Here is a 19739-nt window from a genome sequence, read left to right on the forward strand (position 1 = left end):
GCTGAGAACAGGATTTGTTTCAAAGGCTATCTCACCGTGGTATCTAAAAATAACATGAGTAAGCAAAAAGTAGGTGCCTGTGCTTCTAGAATTCAAGTGGCTTCTTACTGTGAGGCTCTGCTACAGACAATCTGGTGAGGATGAAATAGGATGTGGTCTCAATCTCTCCGCAGTGGTTAGAGCTGGTAACAACATAAACCTCAGTGTTTCAGTGAACCTAGATAGATGTTAAAACACACTGAGAGAAAAATATACCACAGAAACATAAATGATATAGTAGCCAAACTCCACTCAAAGGAATTTAATCTAAATTGGTTCACTTGAAAAAAAGGCTTTTTTTTTAGAGTTTGCTAAAAACACAAATTTACATAAAATATACAAATATATAGCCTTTTGTTTGGCAAATAATAACAACAAAAAAATCTAGAAGTTCAGAATGTCATGTGGTATTGACCAATTGTCGTTAGAGGATTCCCTCAATCCAATCCCTTTAAAATATGTTGCTTCGTTAAGTTCAGGTCCTTATGTCACAACACATGTGCACTTACAGTGAAATACATGACAATAAACATCGATAGTCCTTTACACTTAGATTTAAGCACCGATACAAAGGTTAAATACGTGTCTGTTTTCCGAAAAAGAAAAGTGGGATGGATATTGAGTCTCTTCAGCAATATTCAACATAGCAACACTGCATCTTTTATCGAATACAGTACATCTCTGAAAACAATGCAGGAGACAGGAGACGCAGGTCATTGTAATTGTTTATACTCTTTTCCAGAAGTCATTGTTGAGTCATTGCATCTTTCCTGTGGCTCTACAAAACTGTCTTCAGATGTTCACTAATGTTTCCTCGTCGTCAGATTGGAATAATACTCAGGTTCAGTTGCGTTGCCCTTGTCTGGCACTGCTCTGCTGTTTTCATGAAGCCCTGGTCAGCCATCATTTGAGAGATCTCTGTATAAATGTGTTCCATTTCAGTGTTTCCCCTCAGGTCCTCTTGGATTCTGACACTGCCCCATATGTCAAGGAGGGCTTCAGTCTCCTCAATGCTCCAGGGGAGATCTAGTTCCCACGGTGATGGACAGCTGCCTGATTCTGGAGAGACTGAAAAAAACGTTGATAGTATTACGTAAAACAGCATCTATTGTACAGAGATTAGGAGATTGTTTCCCTTACCAGTTCCTTGGACTTGGCCACCTGGGACCTCTCCCATGGCGCCATTCGATTCCTCAGCCAGAGAGTCACAGGGTAGATACTTGTTCCCGAATATTTGCACAAACTGATCGTAGAATTTGCACTCCACTTTTTCCCCTCCAATCCTGGGAAAATAGAACATTTGTTGTTGACGCAATACATATTCCTCATATCTGGTTGGTTAATGAGCTTTGCTTATCTAACATGAGCATGGCAAACCTCTGACCATGAATACACAACTATATGGAGTCTTCATAATCAATTCACAATTATAAATAGTGGTTATCAATTTCATATGCATATCTTTTCCCCCATTGCTTACTGTTTGCTCTCGCAGAACTGGCGGAAGTTGGCCTTTAGCCGCTTCACTCTAGACTGGCACTGTTCGGCTGTCCTCAGGTAGCCCTCGTTGGCCATGGCCTGAGAGATCTCAGTGAAAATGTGTCTGTTTTTGGTGCAGCCCTTCAGGTCCTCCTGGACCTCGTCACTCCCCCAGATACTGAGGAGGACCTGGGTCTCACTGTCGCTCCAGGAGAACTTGGAGCCGTCAGTTAAAGGACGGCTAGCTGAAGACAAAGACACCCAATGAACACATTGTTTACAATGGGAAGGGGGTTAGTTGAAATAAGACAACTCATAGAACATTTAAAGGTATGGTATGGCTTTGCTTTACTTTTCCTTTGGTCAACTTCAAGTGTAGGCTCCCAGACAGCAGCTTCCTCATTGTCTAACGAATCTTCGGCCAAACTGTCAACGTTGAGCTCCCTCGAGAAAATCTCCTCCATCTGGTCGTAGAACTTGCATTCCATTCTGAGGAAAGGGAATATTAGACGAGTTAATTTCAGTTGAATCATCATATCCTCTGACCACATGTACCACGTAACAATAACAGTGATAAAAACAAGACTGCAATTACATTGTTTACATTGTTGTGGTGAAAATAAGTAAAGCATTGATTTGTTGACTTAAAGATATTGCGTCAATTTATATCCGATGATGTGGTGTGATTTTTAAAGTAAATAACTAGACATGAAATGGTAGTGATACATCTTTTGCATTCACTTGTCATGGTGGAAGCTGGCCTTGAGTCGTTTGATGCGGGTGTGGCACTGCTCAGCTGTCCTGATGAACCCCTGGGCCGCCATCCTCCGTGAGATGTATTCAAACACATGTCTGTTCTTCAAGCAGCCGCGGAGGGAGAGCTGCACATGGTCCTCACCCCAGACCTCCAGCAGAGCCTGGGTCTCCCGATCGGACCAGGGCATCTTTCTGCTGGACTCCGCCACAGCGTAACTGACTGAGCCCTGGCCTTCAAAAAAATATGTTTTTGGAAGGCTTTAGGTGGCTACTAAGTACATTTTTGAAGATTGATTATGACTATGGTCCTGATTTGACCTGACCAAGACCAACAACTGTTGGTACTGACACAGGAAAAACACAGGGCCCTAATTACATTAGACTTTGAGGGTAAGGATAATGAGGAGGCACCATACCCGTTTCCTGATCTGGTTCCTCAGTGGGATCTGGATTGAAGTCATCACACAAATCAACAATCTCTGCATCGAGGGAGAGCGTGTCGTTGCCTAGCACCGGCTCCAGGAACCTGTAGTATCTGAAGAGTAAGGGCTCCCCTCCGTTTCTGTAGGTACGACCAGAGGTAGAGGGAGGTGGAGGGTTCATTTGTAACAGGTCCCAATTTAGGCACCATGACTCACCTTACTCACAAATAATCTGTGCTTTGCACTTACGCCCTGCTGTGGAGACACCGTCGGTAGGTTTTCCTCAGCCGCTTAACCCTCGAGTGGCACTGCTCAGCTGTTTTGAAGTGCCCAATGGTGGCCAGCTTCTCCGCTATGTCGGCGAAAATGTGCCCGTTGCGGACGCAACCTCGTAGACTCGCCTGGACATCCTCGTTCCCCCACAGCTCAATGAGGGCCAGCGTCTCTGGCTCTGACCACGGGATGCATCTCATCCCATCAGCACCTGCTCCGGGAGACATATACATTGGAAACATCCAGTGTCTTCAGTGTAAACAGATAACTATCTGTATTACCACTGTACCTGTGTCCTGGTCTACTGTTGGATCGTCTCTTTCATCATACTCATCAATGGACGCCGCTTCATGCCCAAGTATTCGCTCCAACTGATTGTAGAACTTGTATTCCACTCCCTTTCTTCCACATCTGAGAACAGCAGACAGAAAAGGAAGCCATTTTAAAAAACGAGATGCAGAATTGTGGCTACGGGTTAGATTAGAGTACACTTATTTGTATGCTTCTGCAAATGAAAATCAACATAAAGGGTCCAATTTAAACCCGTTTTGTACACATACTTTTTCCTGTCGTAGCACTGACGGAAGTTGTTCCTCATGGACTTGACTTTCCAACGACACTGCTCTGGGGTCTTGGAGTACCCTTGGTCATGCATCTTTTCTGATATGTCCATGTAGACAGGGCCGTTATAGACAAAGTCTCTCAGCACCCTCTGAACCTCGTCCTCCCCCCAGATGTCAATGAGGGCCAGGGTCTCAGGATCCAACCATGAGCCTGGTGTGATCCTCTCAGAAGTGGTGTAGTTGTCCACTTCTGTACACTCTAAATACAAAACAGCCCAATAACATGAAAGTGTCTCTGTTTAGACTTGGCAAAGGAACTTGTGTTGAGGGGACGGCACCTACAGTAGAACCAGTAGTTAAATACACTGCTCAAAAAAATAAAGGGAACACTAAAATAACACATCCTAGATCTGAATGAATGAAATATTCTTATTAAATACTGTTTTCTTTACATAGTTGAATGTGCTGACAACAAAATCACACAAAAATGATCAATGGAAATCAAATTTATCAACCCATGGAGGTCTGGATTTGGAGTCACACTCAAAATTAAAGTTGGAAAACCACACTACAGGCTGATCCAACTTTGATGTAATGTTCTTAAAACAAGAACAGGGCTCCGGGCAGCCGAGCGTAAATGGAGGAAAACTCGCCTCCCTGCGGACCTGGCATCCTTTCACTCCCTCCTCTCTACATTTTCCTCTTCTGTCTCTGCTGCTAAAGCCACTTTCTACCACTCTAAAGTCCAAGCATCTGCCTCTAACCCTAGGAAGCTCTTTGCCACCTTCTCCTCCCTCCTGAATCCTCCCCCCCCCCCCCCCCCCCCCCTCCCTCTCTGCAGATGACTTCGTCAACCATTTTGAAAAGAAGGTCGACGACATCCGATCCTCGTTTGCTAAGTCAAACGACACCGCTGGTTCTGCTCACACTGCCCTACCCTGTGCTCTGACCTCTTTCTCCCCTCTCTCTCCAGATGAAATCTCGCGTCTTGTGAGGGCCGGCCGCCCAACAACCTGCCCGCTTGACCCTATTCCCTCCTCTCTTCTCCAGACCATTTCCGGAGACCTTCTCCCTTACCTCACCTCGCTCATCAACTCATCCCTGACCGCTGGCTACGTCCCTTCTGTCTTCAAGAGAGCGAGAGTTGCACCCCTTCTGAAAAAACCTACACTCGATCCCTCCGATGTCAACAACTACAGACCAGTATCCCTTCTTTCTTTTCTCTCCAAAACTCTTGAACGTGCCGTCCTTGGCCAGCTCTCCCGCTATCTCTCTCAGAATGACCTTCTTGATCCAAATCAGTCAGGTTTCAAGACTAGTCATTCAACTGAGACTGCTATTCTCTGTATCACGGAGGCCCTCCGCACTGCTAAAGCTAACTCTCTCTCCTCTGCTCTCATCCTTCTAGACCTATCGGCTGCCTTCGATACTGTGAACCATCAGATCCTCCTCTCCACCCTCTCCGAGTTGGGCATCTCCGGCGCGGCCCACGCTTGGATTGCGTCCTACCTGACAGGTCGCTCCTACCAGGTGGCGTGGCGAGAATCTGTCTCCTCACCACGCGCTCTCACCACTGGCGTCCCCCAGGGCTCTGTTCTAGGCCCTCTCCTATTCTCGCTATACACCAAGTCACTTGGCTCTGTCATAACCTCACATGGTCTCTCCTATCATTGCTATGCAGACGACACACAATTAATCTTCTCCTTTCCCCCTTCTGATGACCAGGTGGCGAATCTCATCTCTGCATGTCTGGCAGACATATCAGTGTGGATGATGGATCACCACCTCAAGCTGAACCTCGGTAAGACGGAGCTGCTCTTCCTCCCGGGGAAGGACTGCCCGTTCCATGATCTCGCCATCACGGTTGACAACTCCATTGTGTCCTCCTCCCAGAGCGCTAAGAACCTTGGCGTGATCCTGGACAACACCCTGTCGTTCTCAACTAACATCAAGGCGGTGGCCCGTTCTTGTAGGTTCATGCTCTACAACATCCGCAGAGTACGACCCTGCCTCACACAGGAAGCAGCGCAGGTCCTAATCCAGGCACTTGTCATCTCCCGTCTGGATTACTGCAACTCGCTGTTGGCTGGGCTCCCTGCCTGTGCCATTAAACCCCTACAACTCATCCAGAACGCCGCAGCCCGTCTGGTGTTCAACCTTCCCAAGTTCTCTCACGTCACCCCGCTCCTCCGCTCTCTCCACTGGCTTCCAGTTGAAGCTCGCATCCGCTACAAGACCATGGTGCTTGCCTACGGAGCTGTGAGGGGAACGGCACCTCAGTACCTCCAGGCTCTGATCAGGCCCTACACCCAAACAAGGGCACTGCGTTCATCCACCTCTGGCCTGCTCGCCTCCCTACCACTGAGGAAGTACAGTTCCTGCGCAGCCCAGTCAAAACTGTTCGCTGCTCTGGCCCCCCAATGGTGGAACAAACTCCCTCACGACGCCAGGACAGCGGAGTCAATCACCACCTTCCGGAGACACCTGAAACCCCACCTCTTTCAGGAATACCTAGGATAGGATAAAGTAATCCTTCTCACCCCCCTTAAAAGATTTAGATGCACTATTGTAAAGTGGCTGTTCCACTGGATGTCTTAAGGTGAACGCACCAATTTGTAAGTCGCTCTGGATAAGAGCGTCTGCTAAATGACTTAAATTTAAATGTAAGTCAAAATGAGGCTCAGTAATGTGTGTGGCCTCCACGTGCCTGTATGACCTCCCTAAATCAAATCAAAATCAAATCAAATTTATTTATATAGCCCTTCGTACATCTGATATCTCAAAGTGCTGTACAGAAACCCAGCCTAAAACCCCAAACAGCAAGCAATGCAGGTGTAGAAGCACGGTGGCTAGGAAAAACTCCCTAGAAAGGCCAAAACCTAGGAAGAAACCTAGAGAGGAACCAGGCTATGTGGGGTGGCCAGTCCTCTTCTGGCTGTGCCGGGTGGAGATTATAACAGAACATGGCCAAGATGTTCAAATGTTCATAAATGACCAGCATGGTTGAATAATAATAAGGCAGAACAGTTGAAACTGGAGCAGCAGCACGGCCAGGTGGACTGGGGACAGCAAGGAGTCATCATGTCAGGTAGTCCTGAGGCATGGTCCTAGGGCTCAGGTCCTCCGAGAGAGAGAAAGAAAGAGAAAGAGAGAATTAGAGAGAGCACACTTAAATTCACACAGGACACCGAATAGGACAGGAGAAGTACTCCAGATATAGCAAACTGACCCTAGCCCCCCGACACATAGACTACTGCAGCATAAATACTGGAGGCTGAGACAGGAGGGGTCAGGAGACACTGTGGCCCCATCCGAGGACACCCCCGTACAGGGCCAAACAGGAAGGATATAACCCCACCCACTTTGCTAAAGCACAGCCCCCACACCACTAGAGGGATATCTTCAACCACCAACTTACCATCCTGAGACAAGGCTGAGTATAGCCCACAAAGATCTCCGCCAGGGCACAACCCAAGGGGGGGGCGCCAACCCAGACAGGATGACCACATCAGTGAATCAACCCACTCAGTTGACGCACCCCTTCCAGGGACGGCATGAGAGAGCCCCAGTAAGCCAGTGACTCAGCCCCTGTAATAGGGTTAGAGGCAGAGAATCCCAGTGGAAAGAGGGGAACCGGCCAGGCAGAGACAGCAAGGGCGGTTCGTTGCTCCAGAGCCTTTCCGTTCACCTTCCCACTCCTGGGCCAGACTACACTCAATCATATGACCCACTGAAGAGATGAGTCTTCAGTAAAGACTTAAAGGTTGAGACCGAGTTTGCGTCTCTGACATGGGTAGGCAGACCGTTCCATAAAAATGGAGCTCTATAGGAGAAAGCCCTGCCTCCAGCTGTTTGCTTAGAAATTCTAGGGACAATTAGGAGGCCTGCGTCTTGTGACCGTAGCGTACGTGTAGGTATGTATGGCAGGACCAAATCAGAGAGATAGGTAGGAGCAAGCCCATGTAATGCTTTTTAGGTTAGCAGTAAAACCTTGAAATCAGCCCTCGCTTTGACAGGAAGCCAGTGTAGAGAGGCTAGCACTGGAGTAATACGATCAAATTTTTTGGTTCTAGTCAGGATTCTAGCAGCCGTATTTAGCATCAACTGAAGTTTATTTAGTGCTTTATCCGGGTAGCCGGAAAGTAGAGCATTGCAGTAGTCTAACCTAGAAGTGACAAAAGCATGGATACACTTTTCTGCATCATTTTTGGACAGAAAGTTTCTGATTTTTGCAATGTTACGTAGATGGAAAAAAGCTGTCCTTGAAATGGTCTTGATATGTGTTGGAGGAAATTATATTTGAAATGATTAATAATGTATACATTTCAATTAGAACCATTTATTCTAATACTATTATGTTATGGTATGAAAAGTATGTGTGCTTGGTTAAGCTGTTACTGAAAATGTAAGCAAAACAAATTAATTGTCTGTACCTCGCGGATTGTTTAAGGGAGAGGGATGATGCATCTTTTCTGACAGATAAGAATGGTCCTTGATGTTCCATTTGTGGAGGAGAAGATATATTTTAGACAGATTGGAATGTCTGGTTTATGAGGGGAGTAGAAGACATCTCCGGACCTGAAAACACTGGGCTATTGTGGGAATCGGAGAGAGTGTGAGAAACTGATGATGTCATTTTATGTTCTCTCTTTAAAATGTAAGGGTCTTTGTATTTTTGGTTAGTACTCTCTTGAATTAAACGCTGTTTTACCTAGCTTTTAAGACTGGTCTCGATCTACAGTGCCTTGCGAAAGTATTCGGCCCCCTTGAACTTTGCAACCTTTTGCCACATTTCAGGCTTCAAACATAAAGATATAAAACTGTATTTTTTTGTGAAGAATCAACAACAAGTGGGACACAATCATGAAGTGGAACGACATTTATTGGATATTTCAAACTTTTTTAACAAATCAAAAACGGAAAAATTGGGCGTGCAAAATTATTCAGCCCCCTTAAGTTAATACTTTGTAGCGCCACCTTTTGCTGCGATTACAGCTGTAAGTCACTTGGGGTTTGTCTCTATCAGTTTTGCACAAACGTTATGTTTGGCGTAAAAGCAACACAGCTCATCACCCTGAACACACCATCCCCACTGTCAAACATGGTGGTGGCAGCATCATGGTTTGGGCCTGCTTTTCTTCAGCAGGGACAGGGAAGATGGTTAAAATTGATGGGAAGATGGATGGAGCCAAATACAGGACCATTCTGGAAGAAAACCTGATGGAGTCTGCAAAAGACCTGAGACTGGGACGGAGATTTGTCTTCCAACCAGTTAATGATCCAAAACATAATGCAAAATCTACAATGGAATGGTTCAAAAATAAACATATCCAGGTGTTAGAATGGCCAAGTCAAAGTCCAGACCTGAATCCAATCGAGAATCTGTGGAAAGAACTGAAAACTGCTGTTCACAAATGCTCTCCATCCAACCTCACTGAGCTCGAGCTGTTTTGCAAGGAGGAATGGGAAAAAAATTCAGTCTCTTGATGTGCAAAACTGATAGAGACAAACCCCAAGTGACTTACAGCTGTAATCGCAGCAAAAGGTGGCGCTACAAAGTATTAACTTAAGGGGGCTGAATAATTTTGCACGCCCAATTTTTCCGTTTTTGATTTGTTAAAAAAGTTTGAAATATCCAATAAATGTCGTTCCACTTCATGATTGTGTCCCAGTTGTTGTTGATTCTTCACAAAAAAATACAGTTTTATATCTTTATGTTTGAAGCCTGAAATGTGGCAAAAGGTTGCAAAGTTCAAGGGGGCCGAATACTTTCGCAAGGCACTGTACTTTATGCATAATTAATGAACTTACACCTCATTAATGAACTAGAGCGAGTGCGAATTTGATTTTGGCTATAAAACATATAGGAATTTAGAAATTCCACTAACAATATGTTCTTCAAAAGAGAGATCAGGGTCCAGAGTAACGCCGAGGTCCTTCACAGTTTTATTTGAGACGACTGTACAACCATTAAGATTAATTGTCAGATTCAACAGAAGATCTCTTTGTTTCTTGGGACCTAGAACAAGCATCTCTGTTTTGTCCGAGTTTAAAAGTAGAAAGTTTGCAGCCATCCACTTCCTTATGTCTGAAACACATGCTTCTAGCAAGGGCAATTTTGGGGCTTCACCATGTTTCATTGAAATGTACAGCTGTGTGTCATCCGCATAGCAGTGAAAGTTAACATTATGTTTTCGAATAACATCCCCAAGAGGTAAAATATATAGTGAAAACAATAGTGGTCCTAAAACGGAACCTTGAGGAACACCGAAATGTACAGTTGATTTGTCAGAGGACAAACCATTCACAGAGACAAACTGATATCTTTCCGACAGATAAGATCTAAACCAGGCCAGAACTTGTCCGTGTAGACCAATTTGGGTTTCCAATCTCTCCAAAAGAATGTGGTGATCGATGGTATCAAAAGCAGCACTAAGGTCTAGGAGCACGAGGACAGATGCAGAGCCTCGGTCCGATGCCATTAAAATGTCATTTACCACCTTCACAAGTGCCGTCTCAGTGCTATGATGGGGTCTAAAACCAGACTGAAGCATTTCGTATACATTGTTTGTCTTCAGGAAGGCAGTAAGTTGCTGCGCAACAGCCTTTTCTAAAAATTGTGAGAGGAATGGAAGATTCGATATAGGCCGATAGTTTTTTATATTTTCTTGGTGAAGGTTTGGCTTTTTCAAGAGAGGCTTTATTACTGCCACTTTTAGTGAGTTTGGTACACATCCGGTGGATAGAGAGCCGTTTATTATGTTCAACATAGGAGGGCCAAGCACAGGAAGCAGCTCTTTCAGTAGTTTAGTTGGAATAGGGTCCAGTATGCAGCTTGAAGGTTTAGAGGCCATGATTATTTTCATCATTGTGTCAAGAGATATAGTACTAAAACACTTGAGCGTCTCTCTTGATCCTAGGTCCTGGGAGAGTTGTGCAGACTCAGGACAACTGAGCTTTGAAGGAATAGGCAGATTTAAAGAAGAGTCCGTAATTTGCTTTCTAATAATCATAATCTTTTCCTCAAAGAAGTTCATGAATTTATCACTGCTAAAGTGAAAGTCATGGGGAATGCTGCTTTTTAGTTAGCTTTGCGACAGTATCAAAAAGGAATTTCGGATTGTTCTTATTTTCCTCAATTAAGTTAGAAAAATAGGATGATCGAGCAGCAGTAAGGGCTCTTCGGTACTGCACGGTACTGTCTTTCCAAGCTAGTCGGAAGACTTCCAGTTTGGTGTGGCGCCATTTCCATTCCAATTTTCTGGAAGCTTGCTTCAGAGCTCGGGTATTTTCTGTGTACCAGGGAGCTAGTTTCTTATGAGAAATGTTTTTAGTTTTTAGGGGTGCAACTGCATCTAGGGTATTGCGCAAGGTTAAATTGCGTTCCTCAGTTAGGTGGTTAACTGATTTTTGTCCTCTGGCGTCCTTGGGTAGACAGAGGGAATCTGGAAGGACATCAAGGAATCTTTGTGTTGTCTGTGAATTTATAGCACGAGTTTTGATGTTCCTTCGTTGGGGTCTGAGCAGATTATTTGTTACAATTGCAAACGTAATAAAATAGTGGTCCGATAGTCCAGGATTATGAGGAAAAACATTAAGATCCACAACATTTATTCCATGGGACAAAACTAGGTCCAGCGTATGACTGTGACAGTGAGTGGGTCCAGAGACATGTTGGACAAAACCCACTGAGTCGATGATGGCTCCGAAAGCCTTTTGGAGTGGGTCTTAACGTCATTTCCGGTTACAACTTGCAGACTTGTTTTCGAGTTGCTGTGCGTTTTGTTGCCAACCTATTTTGCTACCTGACAACTTTACGGTTTTTACTTTTTAATTACCGTTTATATATATATATATATATATTTTTTTTCTTTCCCTCAACTTTTTCACCCCGGACGCTTTATCTGGACACGATTCGTCAGGACCTCTAACAGCCGAAGCTAAGTAGTAACATTAACATGATGCCTTCTAATTGCAGTCGCTGTACTCGCCTTACGGCGAGGATAGCTGTGCTCCAAGCCCAGCTTCAGACGCAATCGTTAGGCAAGGGTAATTTCAGTGTAGGAAAGGATGAAACAGCGTCTGTGCCACCAGTAAGTACAGATAGTAGTATAAATCCCCTGGCACAGTCCCCGCAGCCGGACAACTTTCTCACGGTTTCTGGAAGGAAATGCTGTAGGAACGCTCAACCGGTGTCGCTCATTCAGCCGACAGAAACTTTCAACCGGTTTTCCCCATTAAGCAGCGAGTCGGAGTCAGAGGCCGAGTCTTCTCTGGTCTCTACTCCTCTCGTTACGGGGTCTGAGACGCCGAAGCTTCCCACCATTAGCTCTGACAAATTGAAAACTCTAGTCATTGGCGACTCCATTACCCGCAGTATTAGACTTAAAACGAATCATCCAGCGATCATACACTGTTTACCAGGGGGCAGGGCTACCGACGTTAAGGCTAATATGAAGATGGTGCTGGCTAAAGCTAAAACTGGCGAGTATAGAGATATTGTTATCCACGTCGGCACCAACGATGTTAGGATGAAACAGTCAGAGATCACCAAGCGCAACATAGCTTCTGCGTGTAAATCAGCTAGAAAGATGTCGGCATCGAGTAATTGTCTCTGGCCCCCTCCCAGTTAGGGGGAGTGATGAGCTCTACAGCAGAGTCTCACAACTCAATCGCTGGTTGAAAACTGTTTTCTGCCCCTCCCAAAAGATAGAATTTGTAGATAATTGGCCCTCTTTCTGGGACTCACCCACAAACAGGACCAAGCCTGACCTGCTGAGGAGTGACGGACTCCATCCTAGCTGGAGGGGTGCTCTCATCTTATCTACCAACATAGACAGGGCTCTAACTCCACAATGAAATAGGGTGCAGGCCAGGCAGCAGGCTGTTAGCCAGCATAGTGGAGTCTGCCACTAGCAGTCAGTGTAGTCAGCTCAGCTATCACCATTGAGACCGTGTCTGTGCCTCGACCTAGGTTGGGCAAAACTAAACATGGCGGTGTTCGCCTTAGCAATCTCACTAGGATAAAGACCACCTCCATTCCTGTCATTATTGAAAGAGATCATGATACCTCACATCTCAAAATAGAGCTACTTAATGTTAGATCCCTTACTTTAAAGGCAATTATAGTCAATGAACTAATCACTGATCATAATCTTGATGTGATTGGCCTGAATGAAACATGGCTTAAGCCTGATGAATTTACTGTGTTAAATGAGGCCTCACCTCCTGGCTACACTAGTGACCATATCCCCCGTGCATCCCGCAAAGGCGGAGGTGTTGCTAACATTTACGATAGCAAATTTCAATTTACAAAAAAAAAATGACGTTTTCGTCTTTTGAGCTTCTAGTCATGAAATCTATGCAGCCTACTCAATCACTTTTTATAGCTACTGTTTACAGGCCTCCTGGGCCATATACAGCGTTCCTCACTGAGTTCCCTGAATTCCTATCGGACCTTGTAGTCATAGCAGATAATATTCTAATCTTTGGTGACTTTAATATTTACATGGAAAAGTCCACCTCCCTACAACGCCTGGGCATGCTCCTGATGAGGTGACAGATGGTCTCCTGTGGGATCTCCTCCCAGACCTGGACTAAAGCATCTGCCAACTCCTGGACAGTCTGTGGTGCAACGTGGCGTTGGTGGATGGAGCGAGACATGATGTCCCAGATGTGTTCAATTGGATTCAGGTCTGGGGAACGGGCGGGCCAGTCCATAGCATCAATGCCTTCCTCTTGCAGGAACTGCTGACACACTCCAGCCACATGAGGTCTAGCATTGTCTTGCATTAGGAGGAACACAGGGCCAACTGTACCAGCATATGGTCTCACAAGGGGTCTGAGGATCTCATGTCTGTACCTAATGGCAGTCAGGCTACCTCTGGCGAGAACATGGAGGGCTGTGCGGCCCCCCAAAGAAATGCCACCCCACACCATGACTGACTCACCGCCAAACCAGTCATGCTGGAGGATGTTGCAGGCAGCAGAACGTTCTCCACGGCGTCTCCAGACTCTGTCACGTCTGTCACATGTGCTCAGTGTGAACCTGCTTTCATCTGTGAAGAGCACAGGGCGCCAGTGGCAAATTTGCCCATTTTGGTGTTCTCTGGCAAATGCCAAACGTCCTGCACGGTGTTGGGCTGTAAGCACAACTCCCACCTGTGGACGTCGGGCCCTCATACCACCCTCATGGAGTCTGTTTCTGACCGTTTGATTGACTTGGAGTTACATTGTGATGTTTAAGTGTTCCCTTTATTTTTTTGAGCAGTGTATATAACAAACAGGTTTCAATCTGACATAGCCATGCTGGGTGTCAATAGAACATTTGCATAGTTTGAAATGAGCTGAACTTTTTACCTTGAAGTGAGTCACTGTTTGATTCCTCTGATATGTCATTGGTCAAGTCTGTCACCACTGTGCTGGTAGAGGGAGGCTGCCTCTCAAGTATTTGATCTAAAATATTGTAGAACTTAAAATCAACCTGCTCAGATCCAGATGAACTAGGAAGAGCACAGGTAGAGAGAGATTGCAAAATTAGAATCAAATATGTAATCCAATTCACATTAGCAACATGACAAATGTATCAACAATAGAAGCTGAAATGCAATGGCCACCTGATGGTTTCCTGGCACTGCCGATAGCTGGCTTTCAAACGCTTTATCCTGGTGTGGCACTGCTCTGCAGTTCTGTGATAACCACGGATGTTGAGCTTTTCCGAAATCTCTGAGTATATGTGACCGTTGTGCGGGCAGCGCTTCAGGTTCTGCTGCACAGTGTCGTCTCCCCAGAGCTCCAGAAGGATCACCGTCTCCCCGTCCACCCAGGGGATCTTCTTCCTGTCCTCTGGCACACCCACCACAGCCTCTGGATGGATCAGAGTCAAAGGGAAAGAGTGTGTGAGAAGGATTGGCCCAATCCCAAACCATCCACTCACCCTTGTCCCTAAAACCTTGCTGACTTTGTCTCACAGATATCAAAGAATGAGTCAGATATGCTATGTTGAGTTTCTTCCCAGTCCTTCAAGTTGATCTTATTATAGTATACTAGTGAAAGAGGAACTGGTTAACCAGTAGAGAATGTGACCATACCCCTCTCCTGGGAAGAGTTAACAGAGCACTCGTTGTCTGCTGACCATGCTTCTCTAGACTCCATGTCAAGACAGTTTTCTGACACCTCCACGTATGAGGGAAGCTCATTCCCCAGTATTCTCTCCAGTAGGTCATAGAATTTGCATTCTACTTGCTCTCTGCCTTTCATGCTGTGTTTGGGGAAAGAAAACAAAGCACATTTTTAAAACAAATCATTTTTCTGGCTCAAATAGACCAAATGTAAGCCATCACAGGATATCAAACAAGAATGTAAAGGCCAGAGCATAGATCCCTGTGGGACTCCCAATGCACAAAGAAAATGATTGTTAAACTATAACTGACATACTTGTTCTCGTAGCACTGTCGGAAACTCCGTTTCAGTCGTTTAACCCTTGTCTGGCATTGCTCTGCAGTCCGGATAAAGCCCTGGGCAGACATCTTTTGGGATATCACAGCAAAAAGGTGCCCATTTCTATGCATACCCCTCAATTCCCTCTGCATTTTGTCATCTCCCCATATGTTGATTAGGGTGAGGGTCTCCAAGTCTGTCCAGGGAACACTTCTTGTTCCTTCAGTGGAAATAGAGACAAACACAAGAGCAGTGATCACTGATTATTAATCATTTGATTGATTTAGATGAATCACATTGCAAATTCCAAATGTAAAATCAGCTGTATTAACATTCAAGCAGTTTGACCTCTTTGTAAGGTGGTGGGCAACATGCTGCATGCAAACACACATTAGCCCCTTTCCCAAGAGACAATTTTATGTGATTTACCAAGAAAGGCACAATCGGACCATACCCATATCTTCTAGACCAGAGTGGCCAGGGAACTCCCAATCATCAGTGTCTTCTAGCTGGTCATCTGTCACCTCTTCAACATCATAGGTGACCTCAGGAACCGTTAAGGAGGACACATTCCCAAGTATTCGCTCTAGCTGGTCATAAAATTTACACTCCACTCTGTATATAGGGAATGGTTTCAGTGTGAGAATATAGACAAGCACATTCCAGTGATATTGTCCATAAGAAACAAAAATATATTATAATAATAAATTCTATATACATTGCAAATGTTCTTTAGTAGTGTACTCACTTCTGCTGGAGAGACTGACGAAAGCTGTTCTTCAATCGTTTGATCCTGGTCTGACACTGCTCTACAGTTCTCATGTAGCCTCTCTCAGACATGTTTTTGGAAATGAGAGTGAACACGTGACGATTTTTGACACAGCCTTTCAGAACTCGCTGCACAGAGTCTTTTCCCCAAATGTCTATGAGGTTTAGAGTCTCATCATCCGACCAAGGGACTTTGATGTCAGTTGTCATGGGATAGGCAGCATCTTGGGGTTCTTGACACAAAAGGGTAAGTAAAACTGTCATGCATTTTCTTTTACCATGTACTGTACTTCACATTTCATTCAGAACGAACAGAGATTCCACACCTGTGTATTCTCCCCATATCGAGATGAGAGGAGATTCACTAAAAGATTTGATATTCACTGGAGAATCCCTGTAAAAGAGGAAGACAGCAATGTATATAAAGCTGAATTAACCCCCCCCAAAAAAAAATTTTAAAAAATGGAAGGACATCAAAGGCATGCTGGGAGACACACCAATATAAGCTACTTCAATATCAGTTCTTACTGAAACAGAGGTGAATCTGCTTGCCGTTTCCGGGGAACCTCCGAACTGTCGCTCATTTTCCTCTTCGAGGGCAGAGTCTGCCCTCGCCTACTCTCATTTGCTGAAAATGATGTTCCCTCCTCCACAATTTCATCTGTTTCAATTCTGTCCCTCTGTTCATTTCGCTTCTGTCTCTTTCTCTCAGATATCCTCCTCTTGCCAGTCTCCAGATTTGATTGGTCAATGGGAATCTCAATAATCTCTTCTTTATTTGGATGGTTTGAATTTGGTGTGGCATCTTGCAGGTGTTTTTTAGTTTGTTTGTCAACAGTAGTCCCCAGTTTTGTGACTGGAGGGAGAGACAGAGAGGAGAGGATGCAGTCGTCCATAGGTAAAGAGCAAGTGTCTGAGAGAAATAGAGAATGAGAGGCTCAGTAAATCACTGCGACTTCTCACCCGTTTAGCTACAGTCAAATAATAAATGTATAATTCCAACAATCAAAGCAAAGTAATGCAGTAGCAAAGATCATGACTCATCAGTCATAATTATCTACTAAGCCAGCCTTACCTTTTACGTCAACATGTCCAAGATTTCTGTGATGTTCAATTAAAGCCTTCATCTCCTCTGGCGGAGTCGCTGATTGCAAACACTCATCCAGAACTGAGGGGGCTCCATCAAGCCATGACACCATCTGAGAAAGAGCCCTTAGTCATTAGCAGTGGTAGGTTAAAGTTGAATATAATACATGCTGTATTTTGAAGGCAATAGTCAAGGTGCGTATGTGAAATATAATGTTGAGTTCAATGGTAGCACCTGTGCAAAGTCTGGTACAGGCAGCAGCTCCTCCAGTCTGGAGAGGAACTCCCAAAGGAGAATCTCCAGTGCTGTGTCATACTTCTGGCCGTACTGTACTGGGAACACCTCCTGGGGAGTTAGAAGACATAAAAATGGAACTGTGAGTGAGAGGGGGGAGGGAGAGAGGGGGGGGGGAGAAAATTAGGGAGAGTGTCATCATCTCACCAGGAAGAAGTGCTCTTTCACACCTGGGTCTTGAAGAAGGGTTTGGACCAGCTCCAAGAAATTGGCCCCGGAATCTTCTACTTGTGCATCAGTCACCTTTAACATGCACACACACCGCGGGAGATGAATTACCCAAACTATGTGTGTATTTCTTCCTATTGATTAAATGTATTTTATGCACAGGAGGCTGCTGAGGGGAAAACGGATCATAATAATTGCTGGAATAGAGTGAATGGAATGATATAACACATGGAAACCATGTGCTTGATAACATTCAATTTATGCCATTGCAGACATTACTATGAGCCCGTTCTCCTGAAATGAAGGTGCCACCAGCCGCCTGTGGGTTAATGTGCATAGTAAAATCACCCACACAGTGGTCCCTGGGTGTAGTGATGGAAGCTTTGATTCTGTCCAGGTGGGGCTGGATGGTCTCAGGGTCGACTTGGTGATCACCACGACACAACTCCAGAACCGGCTATGGTCACAAAAAAAAGTATTTAAACGCTACCATCTGCGCTGTTGATACACTTTCACCAGTGCGCTACTGGTTTACTGGTTCAACTATCAACCACTGTACGACAGATTGGAGGGAACTAATACGGTTGTTAGCAATAGCTAAATGTACAAAAATAAAATACATTTCAGCCATTAAACAAATCCATCTGCAGACACACATGCACACACATGCTAACCCTGGCTCTCAGTCCCAGGATGAGTTGGGCCCTCTGCCGGTAACTCAGCAGCTCTGGAACCATCTCTGTCACCGAGGTGACAAACTCCTCCAGCATCCCATAATGCATGACAAGTCCTTTCTGCACAACTTGCCACATAGCAGCTGACAGAAGTTGCAGGGGTGGGGCCAAGAGCCGTAAATAAGAAATTGATAGAAGGGGATCTGTGAGAGAGAGAAATAATTATACTCGCAACATTAAAAACACTACTAAGATCTACCAGCTCATTGGGTATTTGCTGTTTCAAAGACATTACGTCATAGGACTGACTGGCCAACATTAGTGTAAGGGAGCCCTCTACTGCCCCTTCAAGACAAAAACAATGCCACATTATTTATTTAGCCACCCCCATGCTTATACTGTAATTTGAGAATATTCGTTAGCAGTGAGCCTCTGTGTTTAGTGAACATATGAGACACGTGATCTTAATTGTTGCCCTTAAAAATTGCACATAGCCTAAGCTAAATATGAGCAGCAGGATAAACGTTCGGGAATGGCACCAGCATGCAGATTCATTACAGACTCAACTATATAATGCTGCATTCAGGAAACTCGGAAAGTTCCACTATATAAACGTTGTATGTAAAGCAATGATCGCAAACAGGTTTTTATAAGAAACGTAGGCCAAACACTGCCCAGGTGGTGAAAGAAAATCATTATTTCAATAGTCACGCACCTTTGTAATTTTCTGTACGGCTTCTTTCCATTGCTTGTTTCCAATTTTCAAAAAATATCCGACAGTGTCGCAAATATATCTAAATAACAATGTTATTTAGCGTGTGGTAGTAGTGTCAACGCAAACCAAACTACTCTGACGCTATCTTGGTCAAATGTGGATGTATTTCTAATAAAAAACGTGCAGAATGATCATAATCATTCTGCAGGTCGAAGTAGATATCTTTGCGCGCATAAATCATTCAGAAATATTAGGAGAAACTGCTTCTCTCAGTTTGAACTTGGATGACCGAAAACCAAGATTCTGGTCTAATCCGCTTTGGTCCGGATCACATGAAGCCTGATTCCCCCATTGGTTGTGGAGAACTACAATAGCCGGGGCGGCAGGGTAGCCTAGTGGTTAGAGCATTGGGCTAGTAACCGAAAGGTTGCAAGTTCAAGTCCCCGAGCTGACAAGGTACAAAATCTTTCGTTCTGCCCCTGAACAGGCAGTTAACCCACTGATTCTAGGCCGTCATTGAAAATAAGAATTTGTTCTTAACTGACTTGCCTGGTAAAATAAAAAAGCCGATTTTGCTAACGAAGTCCACTAGGCGGAGTCACCGCCACTTCCGGGTTGATTTTAAGGCCTATGGAGATAAAGGCCAAAACAGCCATATAATTATCCATATAATCATCCATATATGACTAATCCCCTTTAAACAATCAGTTGTGTGTGTGAATTACACCCATGACACGCGGGGGGGTCTCCATTTACAAACTCTGTGGTACTGTCTTTGCTTTGGCCTTTTCCATACATTTTGTTTTTCTTTCATCACAACTGAGGAGGTAGGGTGTAGCCACAGCAACATTGCCAGACTTCAGGGAACGCTTGTCAAACAGACCACGCCGAGGTTAGGGATTTAAGAAGTCAATGAGAGAAGTGAAAAATGATTCCTGAGTTGTTCATTTTCTCAAAATCTAAAGACACAACCTAGATCCGAACCAATGTCTTAAGTAGTTGAACATGTTATTAACCTAACCTCGTTAAATTGACAAACTGACACGTTTTCATTTTCGTCAA

General features: G+C 44.7%; 1 protein-coding gene across 3 annotated transcripts; it reads right to left on the bottom strand.

Annotated features, from left to right (window-relative positions):
• Window positions 1–286: 286 nt before the first annotated feature.
• On the bottom strand, window positions 287–19230 carry zgc:113263 (uncharacterized protein LOC503753 homolog). 3 transcript variants are annotated; one of them, XM_065021569.1, is made up of 23 exons: window positions 18678–19210; window positions 17963–18165; window positions 17641–17745; window positions 17268–17363; window positions 17061–17171; window positions 16815–16938; window positions 16268–16595; window positions 16066–16133; window positions 15720–15972; window positions 15426–15586; window positions 14969–15191; window positions 14623–14792; window positions 14149–14398; window positions 13892–14034; window positions 3530–3791; window positions 3259–3380; window positions 2946–3180; window positions 2691–2836; window positions 2260–2506; window positions 1871–2007; window positions 1520–1763; window positions 1180–1322; window positions 287–1107 (listed from the first exon to the last, which is right to left on the bottom strand). In XM_065021569.1, exons 1-23 carry the CDS (start codon window positions 18706–18708, stop codon window positions 860–862), a joined length of 4050 nt encoding a protein of 1349 aa, XP_064877641.1. In that variant the 5' UTR covers window positions 18709–19210; the 3' UTR covers window positions 287–859. The 3 variants fall into 3 exon arrangements, with proteins under 3 accessions (XP_064877641.1, XP_064877640.1, XP_064877642.1); XM_065021568.1 differs by having other exon boundaries at window positions 16268–16652; XM_065021570.1 differs by lacking the exons at window positions 287–1107; window positions 1180–1322; window positions 1520–1763 and having other exon boundaries at window positions 1919–2007; window positions 2245–2506; window positions 16268–16652; window positions 18678–19230.
• Between the last annotated feature and the right edge of the window lie 509 nt (window positions 19231–19739).

The sequence above is a fragment of the Oncorhynchus nerka genome, linkage group LG8, assembly GCF_034236695.1.
Source record: "Oncorhynchus nerka isolate Pitt River linkage group LG8, Oner_Uvic_2.0, whole genome shotgun sequence".
NCBI lineage: Eukaryota > Metazoa > Chordata > Actinopteri > Salmoniformes > Salmonidae > Oncorhynchus > Oncorhynchus nerka.

Excerpts from the sequence above, each read along its gene's own strand:
- zgc:113263 (XM_065021568.1), bottom strand. The coding sequence starts at position 18,708 with ATGGAAAGAAGCCGTACAGAAAATTACAAAG. Across the intron at positions 2,837-2,945 it reads CGGTGTCTCCACAGCAGGGC|AAACGGAGGGGAGCCCTTAC; the intron begins GTAAGTGCAAAG and ends TCGTACCTACAG. Across the intron at positions 2,008-2,259 it reads GCCAGCTTCCACCATGACAA|AATGGAATGCAAGTTCTACG; the intron begins GTGAATGCAAAA and ends CCCTTTCCTCAG.